At 53.4% G+C, this 24,874-nt stretch overlaps 12 protein-coding genes across 12 annotated transcripts; 6 read left to right on the top strand and 6 right to left on the bottom strand.

Moving 5' to 3' along the window:
• Positions 1–51: 51 nt before the first annotated feature.
• POSPLADRAFT_1171435 (hypothetical protein) lies at positions 52–1,155 on the top strand (the record flags this gene model as incomplete). Its single annotated transcript, XM_024488135.1, has 5 exons — positions 52–87; positions 145–241; positions 300–403; positions 470–664; positions 727–1,155. 5 exons carry the CDS (start codon positions 52–54, stop codon positions 1,105–1,107), a joined length of 813 nt encoding a protein of 270 aa, XP_024337155.1. The 3' UTR covers positions 1,108–1,155.
• A 192-nt stretch (positions 1,156–1,347) lies between these two features.
• On the top strand, positions 1,348–2,894 carry POSPLADRAFT_1085221 (hypothetical protein; the record flags this gene model as incomplete). Its single annotated transcript, XM_024483033.1, has 8 exons — positions 1,348–1,524; positions 1,586–1,677; positions 1,729–1,816; positions 1,870–1,941; positions 1,994–2,084; positions 2,141–2,327; positions 2,387–2,707; positions 2,759–2,894. Coding segments are annotated over 8 exons (1,164 nt in total), but the record flags the coding sequence as incomplete, so codon positions are not given.
• Positions 2,895–3,370: 476 nt separating this feature from the next.
• Positions 3,371–6,248, bottom strand: POSPLADRAFT_1066690 (hypothetical protein; the record flags this gene model as incomplete). Its single annotated transcript, XM_024482099.1, has 13 exons — positions 6,211–6,248; positions 5,966–6,137; positions 5,822–5,915; positions 5,592–5,769; positions 5,435–5,533; positions 5,234–5,354; positions 4,622–5,181; positions 4,424–4,550; positions 4,176–4,246; positions 3,881–4,120; positions 3,713–3,823; positions 3,579–3,663; positions 3,371–3,525 (listed from the first exon to the last, which is right to left on the bottom strand). The coding sequence occupies exons 2-13, from the start codon at positions 6,129–6,131 to the stop codon at positions 3,371–3,373; spliced, it is 2,007 nt and encodes a 668-aa protein (XP_024337157.1). The 5' UTR covers positions 6,132–6,137; positions 6,211–6,248.
• Positions 6,249–6,930: 682 nt separating this feature from the next.
• Positions 6,931–7,770, bottom strand: POSPLADRAFT_1047821 (hypothetical protein; the record flags this gene model as incomplete). Its single annotated transcript, XM_024479368.1, has 5 exons — positions 6,931–7,062; positions 7,109–7,196; positions 7,270–7,376; positions 7,438–7,620; positions 7,690–7,770. 5 exons carry the CDS (start codon positions 7,768–7,770, stop codon positions 6,931–6,933), a joined length of 591 nt encoding a protein of 196 aa, XP_024337158.1.
• A 183-nt stretch (positions 7,771–7,953) lies between these two features.
• On the top strand, positions 7,954–9,383 carry POSPLADRAFT_1182889 (hypothetical protein). Its single transcript, XM_024488955.1, has 3 exons — positions 7,954–8,190; positions 8,238–8,484; positions 8,554–9,383. Exons 1-3 carry the CDS (start codon positions 8,023–8,025, stop codon positions 9,327–9,329), a joined length of 1,191 nt encoding a protein of 396 aa, XP_024337159.1. The 5' UTR covers positions 7,954–8,022; the 3' UTR covers positions 9,330–9,383.
• Positions 9,384–9,817: 434 nt separating this feature from the next.
• POSPLADRAFT_1040570 (hypothetical protein) lies at positions 9,818–11,153 on the bottom strand. The gene is made up of 7 exons (XM_024477761.1): positions 11,026–11,153; positions 10,808–10,958; positions 10,537–10,744; positions 10,403–10,484; positions 10,219–10,354; positions 10,106–10,169; positions 9,818–10,044 (listed from the first exon to the last, which is right to left on the bottom strand). Exons 1-7 carry the CDS (start codon positions 11,125–11,127, stop codon positions 9,897–9,899), a joined length of 891 nt encoding a protein of 296 aa, XP_024337160.1. The 5' UTR covers positions 11,128–11,153; the 3' UTR covers positions 9,818–9,896.
• A 216-nt stretch (positions 11,154–11,369) lies between these two features.
• On the top strand, positions 11,370–12,837 carry POSPLADRAFT_1047824 (hypothetical protein; the record flags this gene model as incomplete). Its single annotated transcript, XM_024479369.1, has 7 exons — positions 11,370–11,393; positions 11,446–11,466; positions 11,526–11,678; positions 11,727–12,001; positions 12,052–12,355; positions 12,379–12,399; positions 12,427–12,837. The coding sequence occupies 7 exons, from the start codon at positions 11,370–11,372 to the stop codon at positions 12,835–12,837; spliced, it is 1,209 nt and encodes a 402-aa protein (XP_024337161.1).
• Positions 12,838–13,002: 165 nt separating this feature from the next.
• Positions 13,003–15,299, bottom strand: POSPLADRAFT_1066693 (hypothetical protein). Its single transcript, XM_024482100.1, has 13 exons — positions 15,097–15,299; positions 14,896–15,041; positions 14,799–14,846; positions 14,544–14,728; positions 14,465–14,489; positions 14,294–14,393; positions 14,159–14,235; positions 13,800–13,949; positions 13,605–13,739; positions 13,496–13,549; positions 13,333–13,443; positions 13,153–13,275; positions 13,003–13,089 (listed from the first exon to the last, which is right to left on the bottom strand). Exons 1-12 carry the CDS (start codon positions 15,206–15,208, stop codon positions 13,213–13,215), a joined length of 1,206 nt encoding a protein of 401 aa, XP_024337162.1. The 5' UTR covers positions 15,209–15,299; the 3' UTR covers positions 13,003–13,089; positions 13,153–13,212.
• A 310-nt stretch (positions 15,300–15,609) lies between these two features.
• Positions 15,610–16,611, top strand: POSPLADRAFT_1047826 (hypothetical protein; the record flags this gene model as incomplete). Its single annotated transcript, XM_024479370.1, has 5 exons — positions 15,610–16,070; positions 16,121–16,181; positions 16,228–16,300; positions 16,352–16,523; positions 16,578–16,611. 5 exons carry the CDS (start codon positions 15,610–15,612, stop codon positions 16,609–16,611), a joined length of 801 nt encoding a protein of 266 aa, XP_024337163.1.
• A 177-nt stretch (positions 16,612–16,788) lies between these two features.
• On the bottom strand, positions 16,789–20,307 carry POSPLADRAFT_1147467 (hypothetical protein; the record flags this gene model as incomplete). The annotated part of the gene is made up of 12 exons (XM_024486068.1): positions 16,789–17,091; positions 17,143–17,595; positions 17,656–17,787; positions 17,836–18,081; positions 18,134–18,313; positions 18,396–18,578; positions 18,633–18,730; positions 18,789–19,368; positions 19,423–19,738; positions 19,790–20,055; positions 20,105–20,215; positions 20,272–20,307. The coding sequence occupies 12 exons, from the start codon at positions 20,305–20,307 to the stop codon at positions 16,789–16,791; spliced, it is 2,904 nt and encodes a 967-aa protein (XP_024337164.1).
• Positions 20,308–20,467: 160 nt separating this feature from the next.
• On the top strand, positions 20,468–22,779 carry POSPLADRAFT_1070681 (hypothetical protein). The gene is made up of 8 exons (XM_024482408.1): positions 20,468–20,641; positions 20,695–20,756; positions 20,815–20,914; positions 21,334–21,538; positions 21,592–21,799; positions 21,850–21,936; positions 21,989–22,405; positions 22,470–22,779. The coding sequence occupies exons 1-8, from the start codon at positions 20,519–20,521 to the stop codon at positions 22,660–22,662; spliced, it is 1,395 nt and encodes a 464-aa protein (XP_024337165.1). The 5' UTR covers positions 20,468–20,518; the 3' UTR covers positions 22,663–22,779.
• Positions 22,780–22,976: 197 nt separating this feature from the next.
• Positions 22,977–24,243, bottom strand: POSPLADRAFT_1047829 (hypothetical protein; the record flags this gene model as incomplete). Its single annotated transcript, XM_024479371.1, has 7 exons — positions 22,977–23,152; positions 23,209–23,282; positions 23,338–23,593; positions 23,650–23,782; positions 23,835–23,944; positions 24,001–24,190; positions 24,241–24,243. 7 exons carry the CDS (start codon positions 24,241–24,243, stop codon positions 22,977–22,979), a joined length of 942 nt encoding a protein of 313 aa, XP_024337166.1.
• Between the last annotated feature and the right edge of the window lie 631 nt (positions 24,244–24,874).

Raw genomic sequence — 24,874 nt, forward strand, 5'->3', positions numbered from 1 at the left:
GATCAGTTGTGGGCGCTTGTTGTACTCGCTCATAACCTCCACGTTCACGCCATGCAGGTCTGGGCTGTGACTCTGGATGAGAATGCAGTATCGGACCTAGAGGACGTGCGTCAGTCTTCAATACGGTTTTTCTCGGATGCCTAGGCGGCTGCATTTCAGCTATATCAGCGGGGCCTTGAGCTTGTGGATGCGGATTCCAGGCAGCGCCTCCAACGATTTTACCACAAAATAGACAGTATTCGTATGTTCTATTCTTAAGAGTATTTATATTGCTGTACTGATACCGCAGAATCTCACAGGAGGCCTGATCGGACGTCTCCTGCCGCGCATGCTACTCATACAACAAGGGATCACTCCAGATGGCATGACATTCGGACGGACAGAATCCGGAAAGCCCTACATAGTGAGGCATTTACCTCAGATATAGATTACTCCTGACATATACTACTCCTTCCGAACATTCTCGAAGAGTAGACAATCTATGCTTCAGTTCCCAATTGGCTACAACATCACACATGACAGTGGACTAGTTGCTATGGCGTATGATTGTAGTCCCGGTCTGTACCATGATCCACCAGCATACAGGATCGGCGTAGATGTCATGAAGTTGCAGCTACCCAGACGTGAAACGTTTGCTGGATTTGTGACTATCGTCAACGACCAGGTGTGTCCGGCTGTGATTTAATGTACAGCAAATTCTGAAGACGATGCACTCCTTGCTTTTAGCTAACTCCACTAGAGCGCAATATTCTTTTGCTACCATCCCTCCAGGAAACGGAAGCACTCCGACGCTTCTATCTCATCTGGACGTTGAAAGAGGCGTACACGAAAGCGCTCGGCCTCGGCCTTGGCTTCGACTTCAGTCGCATCGAGTATGATGTGCCTCGGAATCGGGTCCGCATTGACGGAGTGGTTCCGCAAGGATGGCGATTCGTCCGCTTTCAATTGGCGCACTCGCGTTCTACTGGACAAGACGTATATGTGGGTGTGGCAGCCGAGTATACTGGGGGCGAGCAGGATGGGTGCGTGGTTGAGGAGGGCCAGCCTGATGCGTGGTTGAAAGTCGATGACGCGGTAACATTCCTTGAGAAGGCTCTGGGGACGTAGTAGTGAGGATGTTCTGTTTTGGCGAATATACCTGTGACTGCTCAATGCGAGCACATGTCGGACATTGACGCGATGATAAGCGCGCATGGGCGGGGGAACACGTGCCTGGGGATGGGCCTGGGGTGGGCGCCGGACCGTACCTGAGCAGCCCCGGTCTTCTGCTTGGTCCCTCTCCATCCGGTTGCCGTCTATCTGTCTCGTCCTCACTGTGTACCATAGCTTTCTCCCGGGATTATGCCTCGCGTCCGCTCTCTCCGCTCACAGGCTCTCTCGCCTCAGCGTGAGTCCTCTCCCAGGGCGACCTCACCTACATTCTCCGAGACCACGAACGCATCCGTCCTTAATTTCGGCCCAGACGGCCCCCAGAAGATTATCACCCGCGCACACTTGAAGGTCAGCCTGCAGGCGTATGAGGATGTGGGTGTCGGCGGGTCCGCTGCGCATGTTGGCTTGGCTGATAGGACGTGCTGTCGTCCAGCTTGTGAACAAATGCGCAGCTTATCGCACCGCTCTGCTTACCATGTCGCGGGCGACGGCTGGCTTTGCGGACGCTATGGGTACTTGTGCTAGGTAAGTTCCTCTGTCAGGATTTCTCCAACGCGATCACTTACCGTGCATCAGTCTTAAGGGCCCGAACTACGAGTCCGGAACGCGCCTCCAGGTTGCGTCTGGACTGCACCACCTCATCAACAATCACTTCCATGTGCTTGTGAGTTCCCTGCAATCGGGTAAAAGTCGAGGTCTGAATGCATGCAAATCCAGGCAGAGACATTGGACAAGCAATTTGAGAAGCCATTACGTCAACATCTCGAAAACTACCGCACTATCGTGACCGTAGGATTCACGCGCACTGATCTATCCGCATCCAATGACTGTGAGCATCCAGGAGCGTTCCAACAGCTATGAGAGGGCATTGCAAGAGAGGAGCAACATCATCCGACAGACTGAAATGAGCAATCTCAAGAAGAAGGGCCGAAGTTCGTGCACGAACTGAATAGCGCTTCCGGTTGTTGACCTGTTCGGCTGTTGCCAGATCTGCAGACGTTCCGCGAAGCCCTTACTGTCCTACAGAAGCAAGTAGACGAGCTCGATGAGCTCAAGGCACAACATTATGAGGAGATCATCGAGCACGAAGAGGAGGTGTGGGACTTCGTGCAAGGGAAAGTATGCCTTGTCGTCCGCTCCACGATGGACGTCTTCGATCGGTTCACGAGCAAAGCGTATGTGACTGTCTGGAGTCGTGTTACCCTCCCAATCTCACGTCAATCTCACGCACCAGGTCGGACCCGGTAATAGAACCTATGTTGCAGACGGTCCCCGACCCCTTCGACTCATACGGGCCTCCACCGTCCGAGAACCAAATTTTTACCATCCTCCCTCCCCTCTCCGTCATCGCTAATGCGCCATCATCCTCACCAAGCCCATTGACATCGTCGACACCAGAACTAGAGAGTAGCGACGGCATTCCGTCCACGAAGAGCTCGTGGACTCCGGCCACAGGTGGCTTTTTCCCCGACGCGAGCGCAGCCTGGGCAGATGCCGCTTCACCTGGCCCGCGCGCTGTCGCCATCTCCGCCAGTGTATCGCCCATCCGATCGGCGTCACCACAAACCGTCGACACGACGATCGCCGCGTCCCCACCGTCCTCGAGAAATCGACGACATTCGCATCCTGGCACTGCCGCTGCCACGACGTCGCCATCGCATCATCCACGCAAGTCGGAATCGAAGCTACGCAGCGTGCTCTCCGTCATCGACGAGAGCCATCCGCGGCCAAACGGTGACACTGACGGCGGCGGATCTGAAGTGAACCCTTCGCAGGCGATGGGTCAGCGGTCCGCCACGATGCCATTGATTAATGGGCATTCTACGGTGGAGTCGGATCCTGGGCCATGGAACCTGTTCGCTTTCCCTACACAGCATTCCGACGCCACGACACCGCGCAATTCAACAATTGCACGAGCTCAGTCACCATCGTCGACACCCTCAGACGACTCCACTCCACATGCGGAGCGGAGTCGCAGTCCACTATCAGACGAGACCATCAAAGTTCCCATTACAACTTAGCTTCTTGCGTAGGCAGCATTTACAGGACGCCAACCTTCGCCATTCATTCACTGTCGTTTCTGCGCCCGCTTGTTACTTATTGTACGACTCCTCACGCTTCCAGTTGATTTGCTGCATGCTTTCGAAAGGACTCCGATTCCTGTCAGGTCCTATATACCTGTATCATACGTCTGACGCAATGTGACTCAAGATCTTGTTTACTGTGCCCTAATACCGTATTGCGCCAGCACATCCTTACTCGCCGGGGCAGGACTCTTGAAGAGCAGGTCTGTCCCCGCGCCTGTTTTCGGGAAAGCGATCACGTCGCGGATCGACTCCGTTTTGCAGAGGATGGCCATCAGGCGATCGAATCCTACACACGCTTCAGTCAAGTTGGGCTCACGCCAGTACACCTTGTCTACTCACCAAAGGCAAAACCCCCGTGAGGAGGTGCGCCGCAACGAAGTGCATGCAGTAGATGGTCAAAAGACGCCTTCTCCTGCTCATCCAGCTATGAGAAGAGTCAGCGATGATATTTTGCCTGGCAGGGAGGTCTCGACCTGGAGAATCTTGCTGAAGATGTAGTCCTGCATATCGGCATCGTGGACCCTAACCGAGCCTCCACCTATTTCGACGCCGTTCAGCACCAGATCGTAATGTTGGCCTCGGATCTGTGACGATAGTCCTGCCATTAGGACCTCCCTAGGACGCGTCTAGGCGGAACATACCTCCGCAATCTTGCCTTCGTACATCTTACCGATATCCTGCCACATAGGTGCAGTAAAAGGATGGTGGGAGCTGCTCCAACGTCCATGTGCGAGGAAATCCTTGTCAGGGTCGGCACGAGTGAAGAGGGGGAACTCGGTAACCCAGAGGAAGTGAGGATATGACGGTAATGTCAGATCTCCCAAGGCCTGTGCACGGCTGGCTAATTGGAGGCGAAGACGGCCAAGCGCTGTTGAGCCGCCCTAGACGTAACAAGTCATCGGCAACCGTACAAAGCGTAGACTGGGTGTCATTCACCTCTGGGCGGCGAGGACGCTTCGACAGCCAAAGCACCCCACCACCTTGCATGTTCAGAGCGCTGCTAAAGGCTTCCCATTCGCACGTTCCCAGAAGCTGACCTACATGACCAGGCGACCGGGTGACTTCGCCGTTACTTCGCACTTCGATACGTTCCTACAATGAAGGTCTCGGTGAGCTAGCTGATGGGATGCATCTATACAATGCGTCAATCACAATAGCTGGATCAGTTCCATGCTCCTGTTCACGAGCAGCGCGGAGGAATGGGTGATCAGCTGAAGAGTCTTCGCGAACGATCAAGGCATCGATGGCCTCTCCATGAACGGCGAAGGTTTCCTGGGTCGCGGCTGGTAGGTGGGAGGTAACATCGACAACCTGCAATGTAAGATATCAGTGACACAACTGGGGGAAACCTATCCCCGATGCTGTCCGCGTTGAGAACATACCTCCAGACCAAATCTCGTGTCAGGCTTATCACTTCCGAAGCGAGTCATGGCAGAATTGTAGGTCATCACCGGGAACTGGAGGGGTAGCTCCACTTTCTCAATCTCAGCCCAGATGCGGCGCACGACAGCTTCCACGACGTCGCGTACTTCATGACCACCTATCCTCCACGAATCCCGTGTGGAGAGAGGCGCACTGCCGTCGGCCTCCGCAGTCAGTATTGGCTGCTCCTGTGGAGATGCAACATTCGCTTCTAGTTCCCCCCAACTAACCCAGGCCATCTCAAGATCGACCTGAGTAAACTCCGGTTGTCGGTCTTTGCGCCCATCTTCATCGCGGAAACATCGCGCGAGCTGGTAGTACCTGTCGACAGCGCCAGACGCGATGAGGAGCTGTTTTGGTTGCTGCGGAGATTGCGGGAGGGCATAAAAGAGGGGTGACATAGGTGATTGAGTGGCTCGGCTGTTCGTTGCTGGAGCTATAACTCGAGTAGGGACAAGGAATTCCCGTGCACCTTCCGGGGTGGACTTGAGTAACATGGGCGTTTCAACCTCGGTGAAGTCTGCGCAAGATGGTCATTCATGACCTGTAGGTCGATGACTTGTCATGCTTGCCTCTTTCATGAAACACAGTGCGCACTATGTGGGCTACATCACTGCGCTTCCTGATATTTGCGGACAATTCATTTCTGCGGAGGTCGAGGTAGCGGTAACGTAAGCGGAGCTGTTCATTAGCCTGCACCAAGCGACAAGAACATGAGTGTCTAGTCACTAGCCACTGAGGGTGGTTTCTCTTTTAGTTGCAATAAGACTCACCAAATTCTCTGTGTCTGAAGGCACAAACGGGAGGTTGCGATCTGCCGGGTTGAGGAGAGTAAAGGAGCTGACGACCACTTCGATATCTCCCCCAGGATACTGTGAGCAAGGTATATAATAAGACACCATGAAAAGTAGCACGTTTCCCGACACTTACAGGGCGTTGCTGCCCTTTGGCTCGCATTTTAACAACACCTTGCACCAGCACGGTAGACTCCGGAGGTACATCACGCATTTTGGACAATGCCATGGGATCACTGTTGCCAGAAACTACTAGCTGCACTGTCCCATATGGATCTCTCAGGCTGAAGAAAGACAATTTCTTATTGACCTTCCTTCGCCAAAGTCAGGAATGATTGTATATGTTTAGACGCGCCATATACGTACCTTTCGGGAAGTAACCATCCATGCATTGTCACTGAGACATCAACATCTGCGGAGCTGAGTGTCCTGCATGTGTGTGTGCGTTTCGGATACGGGGCTACCAACCAGTCAGAATGATGGTAATTGGATGGAATATGGACAGCATACCGCAATGCGCCTCTTGGTCTAGCCTAAGGTGCTGAGTGCTTCCACTTACGCCATTCGTAAAGCATCTCTGTGTACGACTGGTTGGCCGTACAGTGTTAAGGCGCAGGAGGCATTTCGGTAAGACGCGACAAATACCGCTTGCAGATGTTTTAGCAACATGGTGCATTCCGGTCTATCATGGCGAGATGAACTCAGTTAAGGATGAAAGAAACCACTGAGTTCCGCTCTAGCCAAAAGTCTCCCACCTCACCAAGCGTCCTACAATATTTGGCTGCCGTTCTCGTGGAATGCCGACGAAAGCGAACCAGCGGTAGCCGCAAACGCGCTCAAGTTACGGTGCTGTCGCGTATCACGTGGACCGTTCCTACTCACGCGTCGAACGGCGCGCAGCTCAACGGCCCCGGCCAGATCCCACCAAAGCTACCAGGAATACATAATTCATCAAGTCCAGGTTCTAGCAAGCCCAGCGAAGCTATCCTTATATCGTGAGCTTTATAATGACGGGACTTAAGGGGCCTCGGATCGGGAGCTAGAGGGCCCGCGCATTGAATCATTTACGGCTGAGTGGTCGATGGTTTTCACCCGAACAGAGGACAAACGTTGACAGACCTAAAGTCTCAAGATAAATTAACATTGCGGGCCCCAACAGAATCGGGTGCAGAGTCCACCCGTGAGCCCGTCTCGTTTTGACACCTGTTATGCATGACGCATGTTTGTACCTCGTATCTAATGGACGCATAACCATGAACCTGACATGTACTCGATGGTGCACTGAGTTCGAATGGAAAGCATAGAGCGATTAGAAGCGCATGTCGACCAGTAGAATACAATATGCACAAGCAATAGTACAGACGATGCGAGAAGCTGGGTGAAAAGTCCGAATTTTGAATTAGAATCCTCGACCTCGGCCCCTACGATGAGTATGACAGCTTAGAAGACAATGTGTGTTATAAAGCTGTGGCACCTCACCTTCCGCGCGCCCGATATGGGGTGTAACCGAATGAACCACCCCGATAGCCGCCTCGGTACCCACCGCGGTACCCGCCTCGCCCCCTGCCACGGTTGAACCCCGGGACGTTTGTTCGTTTTGCTGTGACCTGCTAGTCGTTAGCGACTAGAACCCCACAGACGGCGTGCACGCACCTTGATCAATCGACCCCGGAAGAGTGAGTTGTCCATAGCCACCGCCGCGTCTACATGGTCGGATTCTGCGAATTCTACATATGCGTATCTAGAATAACAATGATAGTCAGTCCCGTTCCACGCCCACTGATCGTGCGGCAAGTAGCAAGAGAGATACTGACCCTTTCGGATGACCTGTAAACTTATCACAGAGGATGGTGACACGATTGATCACACCACAGGCCTGGAAGTGCATTTGAATCTCCTCGGGCGTGGCTGCGTAGTCGACCTGCGAAAAAGCCAACGCTATTCAATGACAATGTAACAAATCCCAACAAGAAGCTTCTTGCATTTCCAACAAATATGCTCCGGCCGTCTGCAGCAGCCTTGTCTTCTTCCGTTTCCATTGGCACACTTGTGTCGGCTGCTTCCACAGAGCCTCGTTCTGCTTTCTCAGCTGCGGCTTGAAGCTCTCGTAATTTGTTCGCTTCTCGTTCCATTTCTTCAACTCTTTGTTTCATGAGGAGAATCTCCTGTTATACCATACCGCCAGCACCAGTAATGAGCCAGGTGTGAGCACATAAACTGGACATGCCACAGACCTTGGATTCCTCCTCCTCGCCATCATCCATGGGAGGATCCCCGGCAGTGTTTGTGGGAATCGTCCCTGCAACGTCCGTCATTGTGTTGAGACTGAGTGCTGAGCACTGGTAGCAGAACTGAGTGGAGTGCCTTCGCCGCGACTGACGATGTTACAAGGTGAAACTTGCTCCTCGCCTTCGGTGCAGACTGGCAATCATGTGACTGGTCGAGTCTGATGCACGCACACGGATGCGCTCATACGAGGCCCTGAGCAGCCACAATCTCAAGAACTACCACGTCCTGCGTGCACCGTCTCTCCTTGACTGGCACATTTCTACTTAATACTTCTTTAGATGCCTGCAACGTCCAGACTCCCAGAACTTCGTGATCTTATAAGAGAAAAGCAGGATGCACTGCCGGAAACGAAACGACGCAGGATCGCACCGCGACGCGCTGCAGATGGCCAGCGTGAGGGTCAGGATCGTCTGAACAAGGAGTACACAGCTGAGGCATATGTTATTGTGAGTCGTTGGGAGATGAGCTTTATACCAAGTTGACCTCCTTGTAGTTGAACCACATACATACTCTCAACCGCATGCTGGCTGCGGTCCGGAAACCATATCTCAACCTTGACTCACGCCATGCCCCACTATCACGGCAATCCTCGCGGACCATAGACTTGGGTTCCGCAGACCAGTCATGGGCCAACATCCGCCACTTGTCAAATGAAGAAAGAGACCAAATTGATCTGCAGGCCAGAGTCATTTTGTCTCGATGTTCTGAGAGAGTTAGAGAGCTGGAAGCAGTGGAGAAACGTAAGGGAAGGTTACTCTATTTCATACATACTCATTTCACATTGGGTCTACGGCTCTACTGCCAATCAGGCCGGGCTGAGCTTGCTGCAAGTCGAAAGAACCCTCTCACGCGGTTGTTACCTGCTCGACTCCGGCAGGACGATGAGACCGCGGCTTCCGACTTCATTGCGGCGCACCACGCTAGTGTTACGTGGTACCTCAGTCGACGCCTGACTGAGGCCAGTCAGAATCTTAAAGAGATGCAAGAAGAACGGATGAAACGGCAACTGGAGCGGACTCGCACGCTCGGGTCGGGAGCTGCCAGGGAGGCGATGTACATGGATATGGCCGATTCAGTTCCGTCACCGGCCGAATCATCGTCGAGCGGGAGCTGGCTGGGAGGCGCAACAAACCTCGCATCTAGTTTTGCTGCCTCGATCGGGTCGCAGTCAAACGATGCTCTGAGCTCTACCGCCACTCTGAAACCTATTCAGATGCCCACAGACGACCTTATGGACGAGACCGATGAAGAGGACCTCGAACTGACGGCGTCGCAGATTATGCAATTCGAGACGGAGAATGCCAACATTCTTCAGTCGGTGCAGGATACCCTGGCGTCTGTGCATCAAGCAGAGTCACGCTTGATGGAGATCAGCGCGCTGCAGGCAGAGCTTGTCACGCATCTCACAAAACAGACAGAGCAGACGGAGCAGCTGTACGAGGATGCAATTGCAACAGCCGCCACAGTGGAGAAAGGGAATGTTCAACTGAGGGAGGCCAGGCGAAGAGCTAGGGACAGCAGGAAATGGATACTCCTCTTTCTCATCGGAGCTAGTCTGTCCTTATTGTTCCTACATTACTACTGATCTTGCTGTCTTGGATTAGGACGGTTGTTTGTATATATTCAATGTTATCACCCATGTCGGAGCGAACAGAAGGAATTATTTGACACCGCTCGATCTTGAAGTTCACATTGACTATTTCCGAGCGGTTCAGTGGCAGAAGATGCAGAATGTAAGTGCCGTATTCTCACAGAGAGCTGACAAGTATATACCAGCATGGCAAGATGACTTTCATCGAATGGATGATGAAACCGGTATAGACGTGGTTGGAAACAGCAACGTAACCATAATTTAGCGACGATTAGTCTCCAAGTGTGCAGCTCCTTGATGGCCATAGTAGGTACTTTATGCATCTTCCGGGAGTGACCAGCAAGTGCCTCGGGAACATCAATACCAAAATTTCTACTAGTTCAATCTTGAGGGGACAGGATGCTCGTGAGAATAATCTTGATCAATCTTGAATCCGGTCAAGCCCGTGGGTCTCAGAAGGCAAAGCATAGCACAAAAATATAAATATAACGTTCGTAGTCCATTACAGTAGTACAGACATATGCAGAGAGCGATGCCCAGCCTCATCTACGAAACCTAGTATCAGGCGCGAGGAGCGCCTTCGTTGTAGTTTCTAAGGAGAGGCGCGCCCTCCTCGGCCTCCTCCAACGCTTCGGCTGCTAGTTCGTCGATCTCCGGTGATATGCCCTGGAGCCGTCGGATCTCGACCTGCATGGCGCGGTAGACGATCCTGTGTCGAACGTCAGAATGCGTGTATTGCCAGCGACAGTGTCAAGCGCAGCAAAACATACCAGCTTGCAGTTATAGCTACAAGGACCCCTCCGATTGATACTGCTACGTTAAGGATCTTCGTGGCTGCAAGCGACATCAATAGATGGACAGAAGCATACAATGGATCGCGTACAGGTATCCATATGGCTCCGTTGCTCCCCGTCAGACAAGGATGCCAATCGCGATCCGACAAAGACGAAGAGAGCAATCTTCGGGAAGACGACGAGTGTCGCAAGGACAAACTGCCACAACGCGACAGCCTCTATAGACTAGACAAATATGAGAACACACATAATGAGCACGAGCGAGAAGCTCACAGCGAACAGTGCATTCGAGTACACCCATGGAGGGAAAGGGGATGCACGGATGAGAGTGATCAAGGGGAGTCCCTTGGCGGCCTACGGTATATTGTAAGTCTGGCTTCATCTATAACGTCGGATGCCTACGTACTACAACAGTTTCGAGAGCTTGCCATTTGTCATTGGACGATGACCACCGCCGCAACCTCTCGCTGAAGAGAAAGCGCAAGACGACGAAGGCAAGTGCGGAGCCGAAGAGAGAGCCCCCTGCAGCAACAATGAATCCCTTCATACCATATGCGTAGCCGCAAAGCGTGACGAGGGTTGTATGACCGATGCATGGCGGGAACGACACGAACACTGCATGCAGGCCGCAACAACTGTCAGTTTTCAAAGATGATATTTATGAGAATGAGTACACACCCAGTGCACCACCCAATATCATCCAGCCATATGGCTGGTGGCTAATTCTCTGTGCAAGATTGTACAGACTCTGGCCAATGCGTTCGGGTCCAATGATACTGATGATGGAAGCAAGAGTGCCGTAGAGGCATGCGGTAGCCCAGATAAATAACTAGCTAGGCGAACGACGACGGCGTGGTCAGGAGAGCTGTATACAAGTGGGAGTAGATGAGACTCGCTTTACCATGGGTAGTCAGCTTCTGGTACCGCCGGAATGCAGCTGTAATGTAGTGCCTGAGCATAGCGGCAAGCCATACTAGTCTGTTGCCGATGGCCGTCATCCCAAAGGGCAAGATTGGCGGTGAGCGTCGACACACAAGTGAGATGCGCAGGTGAGAAGCCGCGGGCGGGGAGCACACCGGCGTCCACAACGGTAATCAACGCTGCGGATCACGCCCTCGGGCGACCGAGCTCATCCCGGCCAGCAGCGGTCATCAAATCACATCTTCTCTGGCACCCCTTATTGACCCCGACGTGCATACGCACGCCCATCCCGCCTTGCCTGTGTTGATTTGGGAAGGGGATGGAGAAGTTCTCAGCCTTTCGCGTGCGTTTCCTACGTTTCTCGTGGTTGGTGTAGAACCTAATGTCACTAACAGGATCCAGGCACGGGCATTCAGGTAAATTTGGAGATATCCTATGCAGCGGCGACCTCGTTCTTACAGTGCTTCCGGGGCAGCCATTTTTGAGGCCGATTCCACCCACGGGCTCTGAAGCGCTTCTCATTGCTACATCGCCTCTACGCTATGCCATTGGCCTCGTGCGGACCCTGCTCGTGCTCATTCTGGGCATCCTACATGCACTCATAGTGGAGGTTGTTTGTCAAGTTCTGGTGAGCAAGACGGCTTTAGCAGTTGCCGGACATCACTCACAGGAGCAGAGATCAGTCCCCCCTCTGTACAGAGTAGTATCGCACGTATTCACTGCGTTGTTCGCTCGGCTGGCACTACTCTTCATTGGGCTGCCATGGATCCCAGTCCAGGTTGTTTCGCGTAAAAGAGGGTACGCATACCATCCACGCGCGTCTGAATGTCTAATACTCACGTCACCCCGTAGGCGAAATTCGAAGACCAATGAAACATGGAGTCCAGGGGCAGGAGACCTCATCGTCTCGAATTGGGTCTCCACTATCGAAATCCTTTGGCTGGCGTTTCGGTATACTGCCTTTGCTTGTTCTTTCCGGAGATACTCATTTCTTTCATTAGGTTCAATCCTATCTTTGTGTTACCCGTAAGTGCAGCAGGGGAGCAGGCGCAACAGGCGGCGACACCTAGTTCGCCTATAACGCGAACACCAGGCCGGCGTACAGGCACAGGCTCAGCCGCCATTTCTTCACCCGCCGCGCGAGCCCCGACACCCCGAGTGCCCATCCTTGGGTTCCGTCAAACGTCGTTATTCGGTATGCTCCGGGCGACTGGGCATGTTCCCAGTGCCGTTCAAGCTCACACGACATCTTCCGATGTCAAGTCGCTCGAAGAGATCAGAGGTGGTGCGGATAGACCTGTGGTCGTGTTTCCCGAGTGCACTACCAGCAACGGTCGAGGACTGCTCAGGTTCGCAGAGCTATTCCGCGATGTCAGTGTCCCCTTGACAAAGTTCAAGGTGTTCATCATGTGTGTCCGGTGGGTGCTCCGCTATCAGCTTTCCGCTTCATACTCACACCTCTACCATGCAGCTACGACCCGCCCACTACATTCTGCCCCACATTAGCACACCCGATTCCCTACTCTGCGTTGAACCCGCTCCCGCATATATTCTCCTTGACGACGTCTCTCGCACCGTACACGCTCTCTATTCGCCTCCTCTCACTGGCGGACGCACCGAGCTCGGGTGCCTTTGTCACAAGCGAGTTTACGGCGGGCCAGAACAGTGATATTTTGACAGAAGCTTGTGCATCGCTAATCGCCCAGATTGGCAAGGTGAAACGGGTTGGGTTTGGCTGGGAGGATAAGGCGGCGTTCCTCGAATTCTACAGGAGTAAAAGAAGATAGGACCTTCGTGCAGGTTGCCTGGCAACATTTCACTTTACGAAGTCACGTAACACACTCGTCACATCGCTAGCGCTGTAGGCGACGTCTTCATGGCTTCTGCGTGGTGAGACACATCCGTTCGGTTGCAGAGTAGGCCTCACATCACCGCAGATAATGGGCAAACCAAAAACGTAATGGATATCAAATCATTTGCGCGACGACTGGACAATGATATTTCTACAGAGATTTGCAGATTGAAGCGGTTCGTAATGTCTGCACAGGGTCCACGAATCGTTAACTCCGCCGCCCGACATGCCAGCCTAAGGATTCACTAACCTGTCGACACATCATATAGATACACGGCGCCGGCGCGCCGGCGGGTATAATACAGCATAATTATAGCCTTGCCCTGGGTCGCACAATCTCCTGCAGCGCGCGGCGCAGGTCATCTTTGAGATCCTATGCGATGAGATGCACGTCAATCAGGGACGACAGTCGTGGCCTCGGATCTCGTACCTCTAGATCTTCGACACCAACGCTAATCCTGACGAGGCGGGGGTCCGCCGTGGGGTCGACGGAGGCGCGTTGCTCGATGAGCGATTCTACGCCTCCAAGGCTCGTTGCAGGCTAGAGGGGACAATGAGGGATACGCATCGCGGGCAGAGGAAGCCGTACTCACAACGAAGTATGTTAGCGAGTGCGGTAGCAATCTAGCGTACTCCGGGTCTGTCATCTACGCGACGTCAACAAACGATCGAGACCAGCCCTGCGTTGCTGAGGGTACGCACAAAGATGGCGAATGTCGCATTCCAGCCGCCCTCCATTTGTGCCTTGGGTTTGAATCCCCTGGCGTCCGTGCCTTGTAGACTGGAATGCCAGACCTTGTCGATAAGCCCTGCCGGGATTCCATCCCAAGCCTTGCCCTAGAACGAGAGAGTTGGGCGGTCAACGCTGTCAGCTACAACAGAAGGAAAAGAACGCACTCCGGCGGCCTGGCTCAGCCAGTGAGCAAGGCTTGTAGCAGTCTCTGACTGACGGGGCACACGCAGGTGCAATGTACGGAGAGAGCGCAGGAGCAACCACGACTCGAGTGAACCCATCATAGAGCCGAGGAAAGTACGCTGAGACCACAGCTGCGTATAAAACCAGTTTTCAGGATCAGGTTTGACGTAAGAATGTCAGCCCGTAGCGAGAACACGGAAGACGTGACGCCTACGTGCGCCCATACGCGAGTTCTCGCCGACGCGAGAATCCCATGTATGAGAACGAATGAGCGTACTTATAGGCATGCGGGACCAGATGCAAGGCAAGCTGATTATCGCCGATAACCATCAATACGCACCGTCTTCCACTCATCCTCGGTTGGAACGATGAGCACGCCGCATAGGAGATCAGAGTGGCCACCGAAATATTTCGTGCCTTTTGGAGCATCAGACAACGAGAACACGGGTTGATCGGTAAGGGCGGAAATGCATACCGCTGTGTAGGATCATGTCTGCTCCCCATTTGAACGGGTATTGAAGCGGTGGAGGAGCGAATGTCGAATCAACTATGAGCCGTCCACCGGCCGCGTGCACCTGCAAGGTTCGTTAGTCCAGCCGTTAAGATTCCGCGATTCTTGCCCATAAATTGATCCGTTAGCGCGTACCTTGTCGGCGTAGTACTTGATGTCTCTGCTTCGTACGTTAGTATGATCACCGATCGATCTAAAACGGGGGTAGACATGCCTGGCCTCGCCTGTCGGGTTGAGGGGGGTCTCCAACCAGCAGAGATCACCTGGCTGAAACTCGTCGTTGATGTCAATCATTGGCACGTCCCCCCCTCGCGTGTGCTGGTAGACGTGAATGGTTTCGTGGCACCCGTAATATCCGCCGGAGATAGCAATGCGCTTTGGTTGCAAGGATACTAACGCCTTTGGGTAATAATTCACCGTAAGGCGACTAGATGGAAAAAGATACAATTTTGCCATAAGGAGGACTCACGGCATAGGAAGCAGCTAAACCTGATGCGTAGGTGATGGCATATCCGCCCTAGAAGGATTCCATCAACGATTGCGCGGAACGAAGACAGTGCTTTTACGTTGATTTTACTCAGCACATGCTCTGCCCGCGTGCTGACACTTTGCGTGTAACGAGAGTACAAGTGACTAGGGGGGTTTCTGATTGTGCTCAGGAAGTCATCTTGTTTGGGCGGATTGCTGTCCGGCCGTAGGGTAGCCCTGAAGGCTGGGAGTGGATTGTTGTCGGCTGGCGTCGCGCATCCTTAGGTCAAGAGACTTACTGGACGTCACAGATATGGAGGGTGCTACTTCCGCGCCATGACCAAGTCCATCGTCAGCATGGAGGAGGTCTGTGCCCGTAAGAGTACGTTTTGTGTCACTTTTGGGAGCCATAGTAATGCTTAAACGAAGAAAGTAGAGAGAAGAAAAGTTCCACGCCTCTCAGGTTATAAGGGAGAACTTAAAAGCGACGTGAAAGCGAACGGCGAGTGACTCGAGCCCACTCACGACACGAGACGCGGCCATGGCGCGAGCCTCTGAGTCTGAATCAGCCAAGCGCCGTCGACGCGATTGGCACAAGCACGTGACGAACGCGTACCGCGTCGTATGTTTGTCACGGTGTCGCCGTTCCACAATTCAACTTCGTCTCTTCACCCATCTCGGCAGCTTGTCTTCGTTTCTCAATTCTTTCCGCACAACTATACATTGCGCCCTCAGGCAGGCCTGTCTTTACTGCATATATCTCTCAAGTCGTTACTGGTACTTCAGCGTCCGCGTTCACACTATTTGGGAAGATGCCTCGTCTCGCTTTTCTCTCTTCTGTTCTCTTGGCTGCAACTCTGCTGGCATCCTTCTGGTCTAATGCTGCTGCTGCTGATATAAGCGCTCTCCAAGGCAGCCTCGAGAAGAGGTACAGCACTGCGCATTCTCTGGGTGACACCTACCAGTTCGACCCTCGGGACGGCTGGCAAGCAGTCAATGTGACCAACTTGCAGTACAAGTATTCCAGATCAGTTGACGACATCAATGCGAACGAAGAGGCTCTACCAAAGACGACCTTCCATAAGCATGGTAAAAGGTCAAGCAAGAAGAGATCCACAAAATCTACCACCAAGACAGCGTCCAAGGCGAAAACAACATCTTCTGCAAGTAACAAGTCTGTGTCGAAGGCTGCGAATGGAGTTCTAGGATCGCTTCAGTCCATTATCAACACCATAAAGGCAATTGGGAGCCCTGAGCCGGTGACAATAACTTGGTGAGTAGTCCACGCCGGGTAAGTGCATTCACCAACAAGAATATGCATAGGTACACCGGCCATGATCTGCTGAACCCTAGCTGCTGGTCAAACCCTTCATGGGCTCCAACGGTACGCTTCAGGAAATACATGGAACAATGGCTCATCTTCATGCTAGGATGAGTCCTTCGCTTGCGCGTTGACTTTGGACGGCTGGACGACACGCCCCAAATGCTTCAAGTTTTTGGAATGTGCGTCCGCTCGTGTTTGCTAGTATATGCGTCGCGTTAAGTCTTGGATAGTGTGCACTACTTCAAAGAAATGTGTTTTTGTGCGCGTGGTGGACTCCTGCGCTGGCTGTGCCCCTGGTTCCAAACATGTTGACCTCACCAAAGCTGCCTTCACTCAACTTGCCGATCTTAGTGAAGGTGTTCTAACCGTCCAGATGCGGGAAGCGACAGATCCAGATGGATGGTAAGCTGAACGAAGATCATCCTGTTTTTGGCGTGCATTGATGCTGGGACGCAGGCTGGAGAACCTCTGGGGTCCCAAAGAGCCCTGATTACCTCACTACTCATGGAGAGGCGGACGTTAGACACGATTTGGACTTTCCAAGCCCAAGGACTGGACAGATGGACATGTGCCTTGTGATTATATTTGTGGACTTGTAGCATGATATCGCGTGTATATTCCCTCATTGTATTGTATCGCCATAATGGTTAGAGTGTCTGCCCATATATTAGGCTTTGATGGTGATGCGCTTTCGTTTTTTCCCCTCCGCTATGCGCTCCCTGATCTTTTCTTCGTCCATGCCTTCCTCTTCGTAAAACTCCGCGATCCGCTGAGCGTCATTTTGCCGCTTGATGTACTTCAGTGCAGCAAGATTGTAGCTAATCGTATCCTTCTGCTTGCGCAGCGATTCTCGCAGGTGTTTGCGCAACGGGATCAGGGCGGTGCGCATGATGCGGTTTGCGACAATCTGGTGATAATGGGTTTTTAGGAGGAAGAAAATGATGCGAGATGTGAGAATGATGTTCCAGTCCTGAAGCAAAGTCAGTCCCGGTGTCTAGACGTATCAGGACGAGCAACCCACTTTCTGCGCCCATAAATTGAGATACTGCATCAGGCTGACCACCTTTCCGAACGGCAACACCAGTAGCGCGTCATATAACGCGGTCCCCGGGATGCGCTCGACTACGCGCAGTACATACTCCTCCGGCTCGACGTCATACGCCGCAAGCACAGGATTGCGCGGGGGCGGGGCGACCTGTTCGGACAACCCACCCTGCGCCTTGGCCTCCTCGTACTCGCGGAAGGCAGCGATCTCCGCGTCGGCGAGCTCGAGCGCCTCCATAATCTTCTCGCCCGCCATGAGCGTCTCAGTGGTCTGCTTCGAGACGGAGGCGACCTCCAATCCGGGCGCCGCGTCCGGGTCCGCGTCGTCTGCCCCGCTACCCATAGGCGCGTCAGTGCGGTTGAGTGACTCAGCAATGCCGGATTCGTAGATGTTCTCAAGTTCGCGCTCGCGCTCTTCCTCGAGAAATAGCTTAGGGTGATTGTGCCGTCAGCATGGGTGCTCATGGCTGATGAGGACTAATCCACTCACAGGCTCATCGAGCTTCTCCCAGACACGAATCGATTTGTCGTGAGAGCCGGTGACTACAAACTTGCCCGTGTTGCTCACGGCCAGCGCCCAGACTTCGCCGTGGTGACCTTCGAGTTTTTGAATGTTCTCGAACTGCAAGAAGTGTGTAAGCTAACGTTCCCCGCTTGCATGTATATTTACCTTGTCGCCGTCCCAGTACTTGACCATCTTATCTTTGCCCACTGTCCAGAAGTAATGCGAAGGCTTGGCGTCAAGGTCCCGCACGTCGTAATTCTCAAAGGCAACCTGCATCACACTCTCGTCATGCGCGAAGATCGAGCGGTGGCAGTCGCCGAAGTCGAGGCCCCATATCTTTACGTTCTTGTCCGCAGAGCAGGTCACGATGAGCTTGGAGTCGGCCGAGATGTCCATCGAGAGCACCGGAAGCTGCACTGATGTGGGTATCGTCGGCACGCAGAAGTAGATGACTTTGACGCACCTTGTGACCGTACAAAGAGAGGAAGAACTTCAGGGAGTCTTGGTAGAACACCTTGACCGTTGAGTCGAGGAGTGCGACGGCCAAGAACTTCCCATTGGGACTATACCGAACCGAGAGCACGTCGTCGGTCATTTTTAGCGTACGCACATGGACCAGCGAGAGCAGCCGCCCACTGCGCGGCTTTGAGGCAAGCACGACAGTACGTAAACTCTCCTGCTAATCAAGCAAAGTGGATGCGTCGACTCACGTTTTCTTTGTCCACGAGCTTCTGTTCGAACTCCCAGAATTTAACGTCCTTGTCTGCGCTACCGCTGACGAGCGCCTGCCCGTCCGCACGGACGTGAATGCTCCAAACCGTCGATGTGTGCGCTTTGATCGTATCGAGGAGCGATGATGACGCGACATCGTATATAAGTATCTCCCCCGATTTTGTGCCGACTGCTATCTAGAGAACCACCGTGTCAGTAAATTTCAATCACGACATGCTGACACGCCGAACCTGACGGTCGCCTGGCAAGAAGGTGCTGCAGATCGCGTGTCCACATTCCAGCGTTCGTATGCAAGCCGTAGTCTTCATATTCCAGATTTTGAGAGAGCCTGAAGTCGTTTTGTGGATGAGCAAAGTACTGCGACGGAGCTCGAAGTAGCAATTTACCACTCGACCCCGACGCTAGAAGCGTGTCGTCCGAACTTAGACACAGCGTACGAACATCCGTCCTGTGACCAGGAAGGTCCACAGAGAATATTCGCGTGGTCTCCGGGAGTACATCCTTTGTCTTCGCAGGAGGGGGCACGTTGTACACCTCGAGCGCGTTCGAGGACAGCGCCAAGAACACCTGCGTCGCGCCCTTGCCGCTGGCCTCCTCGTCGCCAAAGTCGAATGACCGGATCTTACCGCTCCCGCGCACGACAAGGTACGGCGTGAACAGGTCAACGAGCTGGGCCGCCGGTTCGTCGACGTCCATGGCGTTGTCGTCGGCCTCAGGCTCGTGCTCCTGGTCTTTTTTGCCGTCTTTGGCCTTGGCCCTCCCTTGCTCCTTCTTCTCCTTCATCCGTTTGCGCCGACGCGCTTGCTTTTTGCGCACCTCGTCCTCAGTGCGAATCCGGAACAGCTCGACGGTTCGGTCGTGTGATTGCACGGCGAGGTATGGACGCGTTGGATGGAATGTGATTTGAGATACACGATGATTAGAGGCAAGCGGTAGAGCAGCGACGGGATGTATAAGCTTCGCAACCTGTGAGCGCGTTGGTGAGTTCCGCGTGCATCACAAAAACGGTCTACTGCATACCTCGCCGGACTCCGTTTCTCGCAGGCCCTGGGCGAGTGCCTCATGATCGATCCGCCAGGCCTTGAGCTCGCCCTCACCACTACCGGTAAAGACAAGTTCGTGCTTGCTGTCTACGTCGAACGTCCAGATCTCGGAGCGGTGAGCGACAATGGTCTGGATGCAATGTTGCGTGGAAAGATCCCAGAGCTTGAGGAATGTGTCCTTGGCTGAGGTGAGCAAATAGCTGGGAGCTGCTCCGCTAGACGTGGACGGGACTCCAGATGCATAGGGTGTGATGAAATGTACGGCGGTGATTTGGTCGCGGTGTCCGCGCAACCTGTATGTCCGCTAAGTAACAACATGAGACGCGCAGAACCGAATTGCTCACCGGAACAGACCTGCTTCGCCGACGACGTCCCATAGAATCAAGTCCGTGTCTTGCGAACCAGACGCCAGCCTCGCTCCTGCTTCGTCAAACGCCAGGGCAGTTACCGCCTTCTTGTGTCCATTGAATGTGGCAATAACAGACCCCTCAGAGGCACTCCACAGACGGATAGAACCGTCAGCGTAGCCCACAGCAAAAATATCCTTCTGCGGGGAACGCAGGATGCAGGTCACCTCTGCACGATGTCCAGTCTCGTGCCACATAGCCAGCTTGCGTGTCTTTAGCATGAATGCATGTAGGTATATTGGGGATGCTCACCATTTGACCTTTCTTGACATCCCAGACCAGAACATCCTCGAGTGCAGGGACATAGGCGAGTTTGCCGTCATATTGTGAGTTGGACGACGAGCTGCAGACGAGCCCGAATGCCTAAGGCACATGCGCGTTCACATAATGGCGGGCAATAGAGAACAGCAAATGCGTACCTCTGTAGGCCCGTGCCTGAGGTAGGTTTGGACCATGTCGGCGTTCACTGTAGAGTCTAGGCGGGCGCTAGCCAGCCAGAAGAATGATCGAGGTAATTTTCGAGATTCCCACGCATGCTGTATCGCAGATCGCGTTCCCCACCCGCGATCGAGGTCGATGCTCCGACTGGCCACTCCTCCCTCCTCCTTCCGTCCCCTCTCGTTCTCTCGCCAATACCTACGCCTATTTTCTGCTCCGTGCTCTGAAATGATGCTACAGTCGGGCCCAGAGGCTGCCAACAGGCTTCTCAGCTTCGTCAACGCCTCGCCTACGCCCTTCCACGCAGTGCAGGCCGCTGCAATCCGCCTCGAGAAGGCCGGTTTCCGCAAGGTGCGGCAAACACACCAATCATCCGTATATATTGATAACCAGGTACTGTTCAGATACAAGAGAAGAACGACTGGGAAAGGAACCTGAAGGGCGGGGACAAGTACTACTGGACCCGGTATGCCCTAGCACTAATGTCTTCAGTCTGTATCGGTTCGACTCATGACACGTTACAGCAACCAGAGCTGCATTGTCGCATTCACCATACCTTCCAATTGGAAGCCGGGCGCTGGCGTGTCAATTGTTGCTACCCACATTGACAGTCCGAATCTACGGGTGCGTCTTGCATTCAACGTGCTGTCTGCCTTTACGGCATGAGAAGAGTTTTCTGCCCAGGCGCATAACGTGTGCGCGGAATCCACTCTCTCTTTGAAGTACATAGCGTGGACTTTAAGATGCGCACGAGTCTCAACAATGATTTCTCGGTACTTGCATCATCTATCGGATCTGGCTGAGAGGCGCCGCGCTTTGCACCTACCATTGCTTGTTAAATGTTTCCAGAGGGTATGCGGAAGCTATGCATATGACTACAAGTTTGCAACGAAATCTTGCTCTGGTGAATCTCAGTGGGCTGTCGGCCATCGCTCTCGAACATGCAGAGTCTTCGCGAGTTAGGAGATGAAATAGCCTTGAAAAATCCAGCTTCCTTGCAAAATGAAAGGGCGATGAATAGAGTCCTGATGTGCATCTGCTAGGTGCGCCCTATCTCCAAGAAATCCAAGATGGGATACCTTCAAGTGGGTGTCGAGACATACGGCGGAGGCATCTGGCACTCCTGGTTCGACCGCGACTTGTCCCTTGCCGGCAGGATTATCCTGAAGGATAAGAGCGGCGCGTTCAACTCTAAGCTCATCCGCATTGATAGGCCACTCCTCCGGATCCCTACCCTGGCCATTCACCGTAAGTGCCAGATTTACCTGCTACCTAGTCGACTCACGCGCACCAGCGAGTAGTGGACCGCACTGCCAACGATAACTTCAGCTTTAATCAGGAGACGGAGATGATTCCGATTGTAGGCATGGTCGAGTCGCAACTCAATCCGCCCGCGGAAACTCCAGTTACAGCTGCGTCGAGCGTGCAAGCGAATCACCATGCCGCGCTTCTCGCCGTCTTGTCGGAAGAGCTGTCTGTCGCACCAGAAGACATCCACGACTTCGAGCTGTGCGTCACTGGCATTCATACCGTTATATTGTGATTGAACCGTGGTTTAGGCATCTCTACGACACCCAGCCGTCTGTCCTGGGCGGTCTGAAGAACGAGTTCGTTTTTAGCCCTCGCATGGACAACCAGTTCTCATCGTGAGTGCGCATATCAGCCGGCAGCCATTCCACTACCTGACACTTCCCATAGGTTTGCAGCCTTGGACGCTATGGCGACATTTGCCTCCTCTCCTTCCTTCTCTACGGCCGAGGGAAACGTGAACTGCATCGCGCTCTTCAACCACGAGGAAGTAGGATCCGTCTCGACGACCGGCGCCGAGTCCTCGCTCATCGCCTCACTGCTCAACCGGCTCTCGCCCACGCCCGGTGCATTCGCGCAGAGCATTGCACGCTCGTTCCTCATCAGTGCGGACATGACGCACGCATTCCACCCGAACTACGCCGGGCGTTACGAGGACAACCACTCGCCGTGCATCAACGGTGGCGTCGTCATCAAGACGAACGCGAAGCAGCGCTACGCGACCGACGCGATCGGCACATTCCTCGTCAAGAAGCTCATCGAGCGCAAGGGCGGGAAGGTGCAGAACTACGAGGTCCGCAACGATATGTGTGTACACTCCTCCTTGTGGTGGTCGACATTCGGGTAGTCTGACGTATTTTCCTATCCCTAGGGCGTGTGGATCGACGGTCGGCCCCGGACTGTCTAAGCTGGGCGTTCGGACGGTTGACGTCGGTTGCCCGATGCTCTCTATGCACTCCATACGGGAGACCGCAGGCGCGCACGACGTGCAGAGTGCGATCGACCTGTTTGTCTCGTTCTTTGAAGGCTTCTCGGAGCTCGATCAGAGCCTGCTCGTGGACTAACGGACATTCTGATGAATTTCAACTGGGAGGAAAGCAATAAATTGATCCTATGCGGGCGTTGAACGTTGAACACTGGAGCAACGAACGATAGCATACGGTAATACATGCAATGCCCTCAAAGGTTCCGAGCCCTAACAGCAAGGCCTGCTCTCCAACGTCCACCCTGGCATGGCGGTGGCTACGTCTGCCCTCCGCAAACCCGTGCTTATGGGAAGTAAGCTCATTTTCCAACATTGACATGAGATTGTCGTCCAAGGCGGGTGATTTACCCCTACTCCGTACTAGAGAAGTGGTTTTAATGGAAATCGTCCAAGCTACCGCCTGACCTTCTTCTTGGGATTTGATTCTGATTCTGACCCAGCGTCCCGACCGGGACGCGGACTGGGTCCAGTCAAATGCGACCGCTTCTTGGCTGTTCTTGAGTAGTGTGACAGTACCCATTCACGCTCTGCCTCAGTCTGCTCGATGGTTCCTTGTCGAATCTCGTATGCTAAGAAGGGATAGTACTTGAGCCGCGCATGGCGCTTCAATGTCATGGCCACTCACGTTTCATCTCGAATCGCGGTCCGACCTCGGCCAGCTGGATTTGTCGTGGTGGGATCTTCATAAAGACATGGTGTCTGCGAGGAAATAATAATGAGAGGGTACCGATGTAGTAGCATTGAGATGCCTCACCGGAAGGAAACGAAGTCATCTTCGTTCGAAAATGTCATGACCCGCTTGCTGTCCTCCTTCGGAACAGGGAAGAGATGCTTCAGCACGTCTCTTATCCGCGCTCCCAGTCCCGAACTGAAGTTTTCGAAGATGAGATGAGGGTATTGCTCAGAGACGGTCGACTCCTTGTACGTGCTGATGTCATGTCGGAGGGCTACGTTGTGGAGGGTGAAGAAGACAGTAGGGCCATGGGGGAAATGTGAAACAATCATGGCGTCTGCCATAATAGACATTCAGGGAATACGCATGGAATGGGACTTTGATGTCACTCACCTGGTGTCCCTCGGTGCTCATGCAGAATCACCAGGTCCGTTACATCGTTCGCTCTGCATGCTTCCGCTAGCTCCTTTACAACATAATTGCCTCGATTTATCCGATGCGCGTTGGGGAAGACAAGGCGCATCTCCTTTAAACACATGTTAAACGTTGTTGTGAATAGATGAACATGCGGCCCTTACCTTGGCAAATTGCTGCAACTTGGAGCTCGGGTCGCGCGAGGTAGTGACAATAATTTTCGGGTCTTGGATACCGGCCATAGAGTACTCATTATCAATGTGCGTTGTGGGATCTGCACCAGGGCTATCAGAATAATCATGGAATGTTGGAAGATAGGATCCGACGTACCGGCCTGCGCTTCATCAAGCGCAAGGTCACGACCAAGCTTCTCTGCGTCTTTCCTGAGTTCAGTGGGCAATGCCTTTCCGCTTGCGAGCGCATCCTTGAGCTTCTGCTTGCGCTCATATGTCTGGCGTTCTTGCGCCTCGAGCGACTTCGTGTAGATGTACTGACGGCGCTCTCGGACTTGGCGACGGATCTGATATGTGTATGAGAGTAGTAGAGGCCCGTGAGCAGAGACAGCTTTACCATGATGGGAGCGTTTGATTCTTGGTATAAGGATGGAAAGTAATATTCAAAGGAGGCGCCAGGCGCATCTGAATCTTGGATCGCAGTGATCGAAGTCCAAAAATTTACCCGGACTTTATCTTATCATAAGCGTCTAGATGCAAAAATCCTTACTGGGCTGGCCTGCAGGTTGTCGGTATACAATACAAAATGTCCTGCTGGGCCGTAGGTGCGGGCGAAAGGGTTTAGAATGAGTGGTAACCATTCAACTTCTATGCATAGAGTATTCCTCCTATGAAAGACAAGATTATATTCCCCCCCCCCTCCAGGACCCCCGAATATTGGGGAGGAACCATGATCCCATTCCGGACAAATCTGGGCGATTTTGGACCCTGATCCCTGATCTTTTCCCGGACAAAACCAGTCTGTCGTAACCCTCATCCCTGGTACGATTTCCGGACATACTCCGGCCAATGCCGGAAGCCTGATCCGAAGACGGACAAGCCTGCTCCGCGCTTATGCTTGGCCAGGTTTGCACGTCCGCCGTCATGTGACATGCATGCGGACGATCCCACGACGTCGCGTCATGTCGTGCTCGAGGATAATATATTGAATGTTAGTATTTCTGCACCCTGTACATGTCTACTTATAGTAT

Source organism: Postia placenta (genome assembly GCF_002117355.1).
Source record: "Postia placenta MAD-698-R-SB12 unplaced genomic scaffold POSPLAscaffold_10, whole genome shotgun sequence".
In the NCBI taxonomy this organism is placed as follows: Eukaryota; Fungi; Basidiomycota; class Agaricomycetes; order Polyporales; family Adustoporiaceae; genus Rhodonia; species Rhodonia placenta.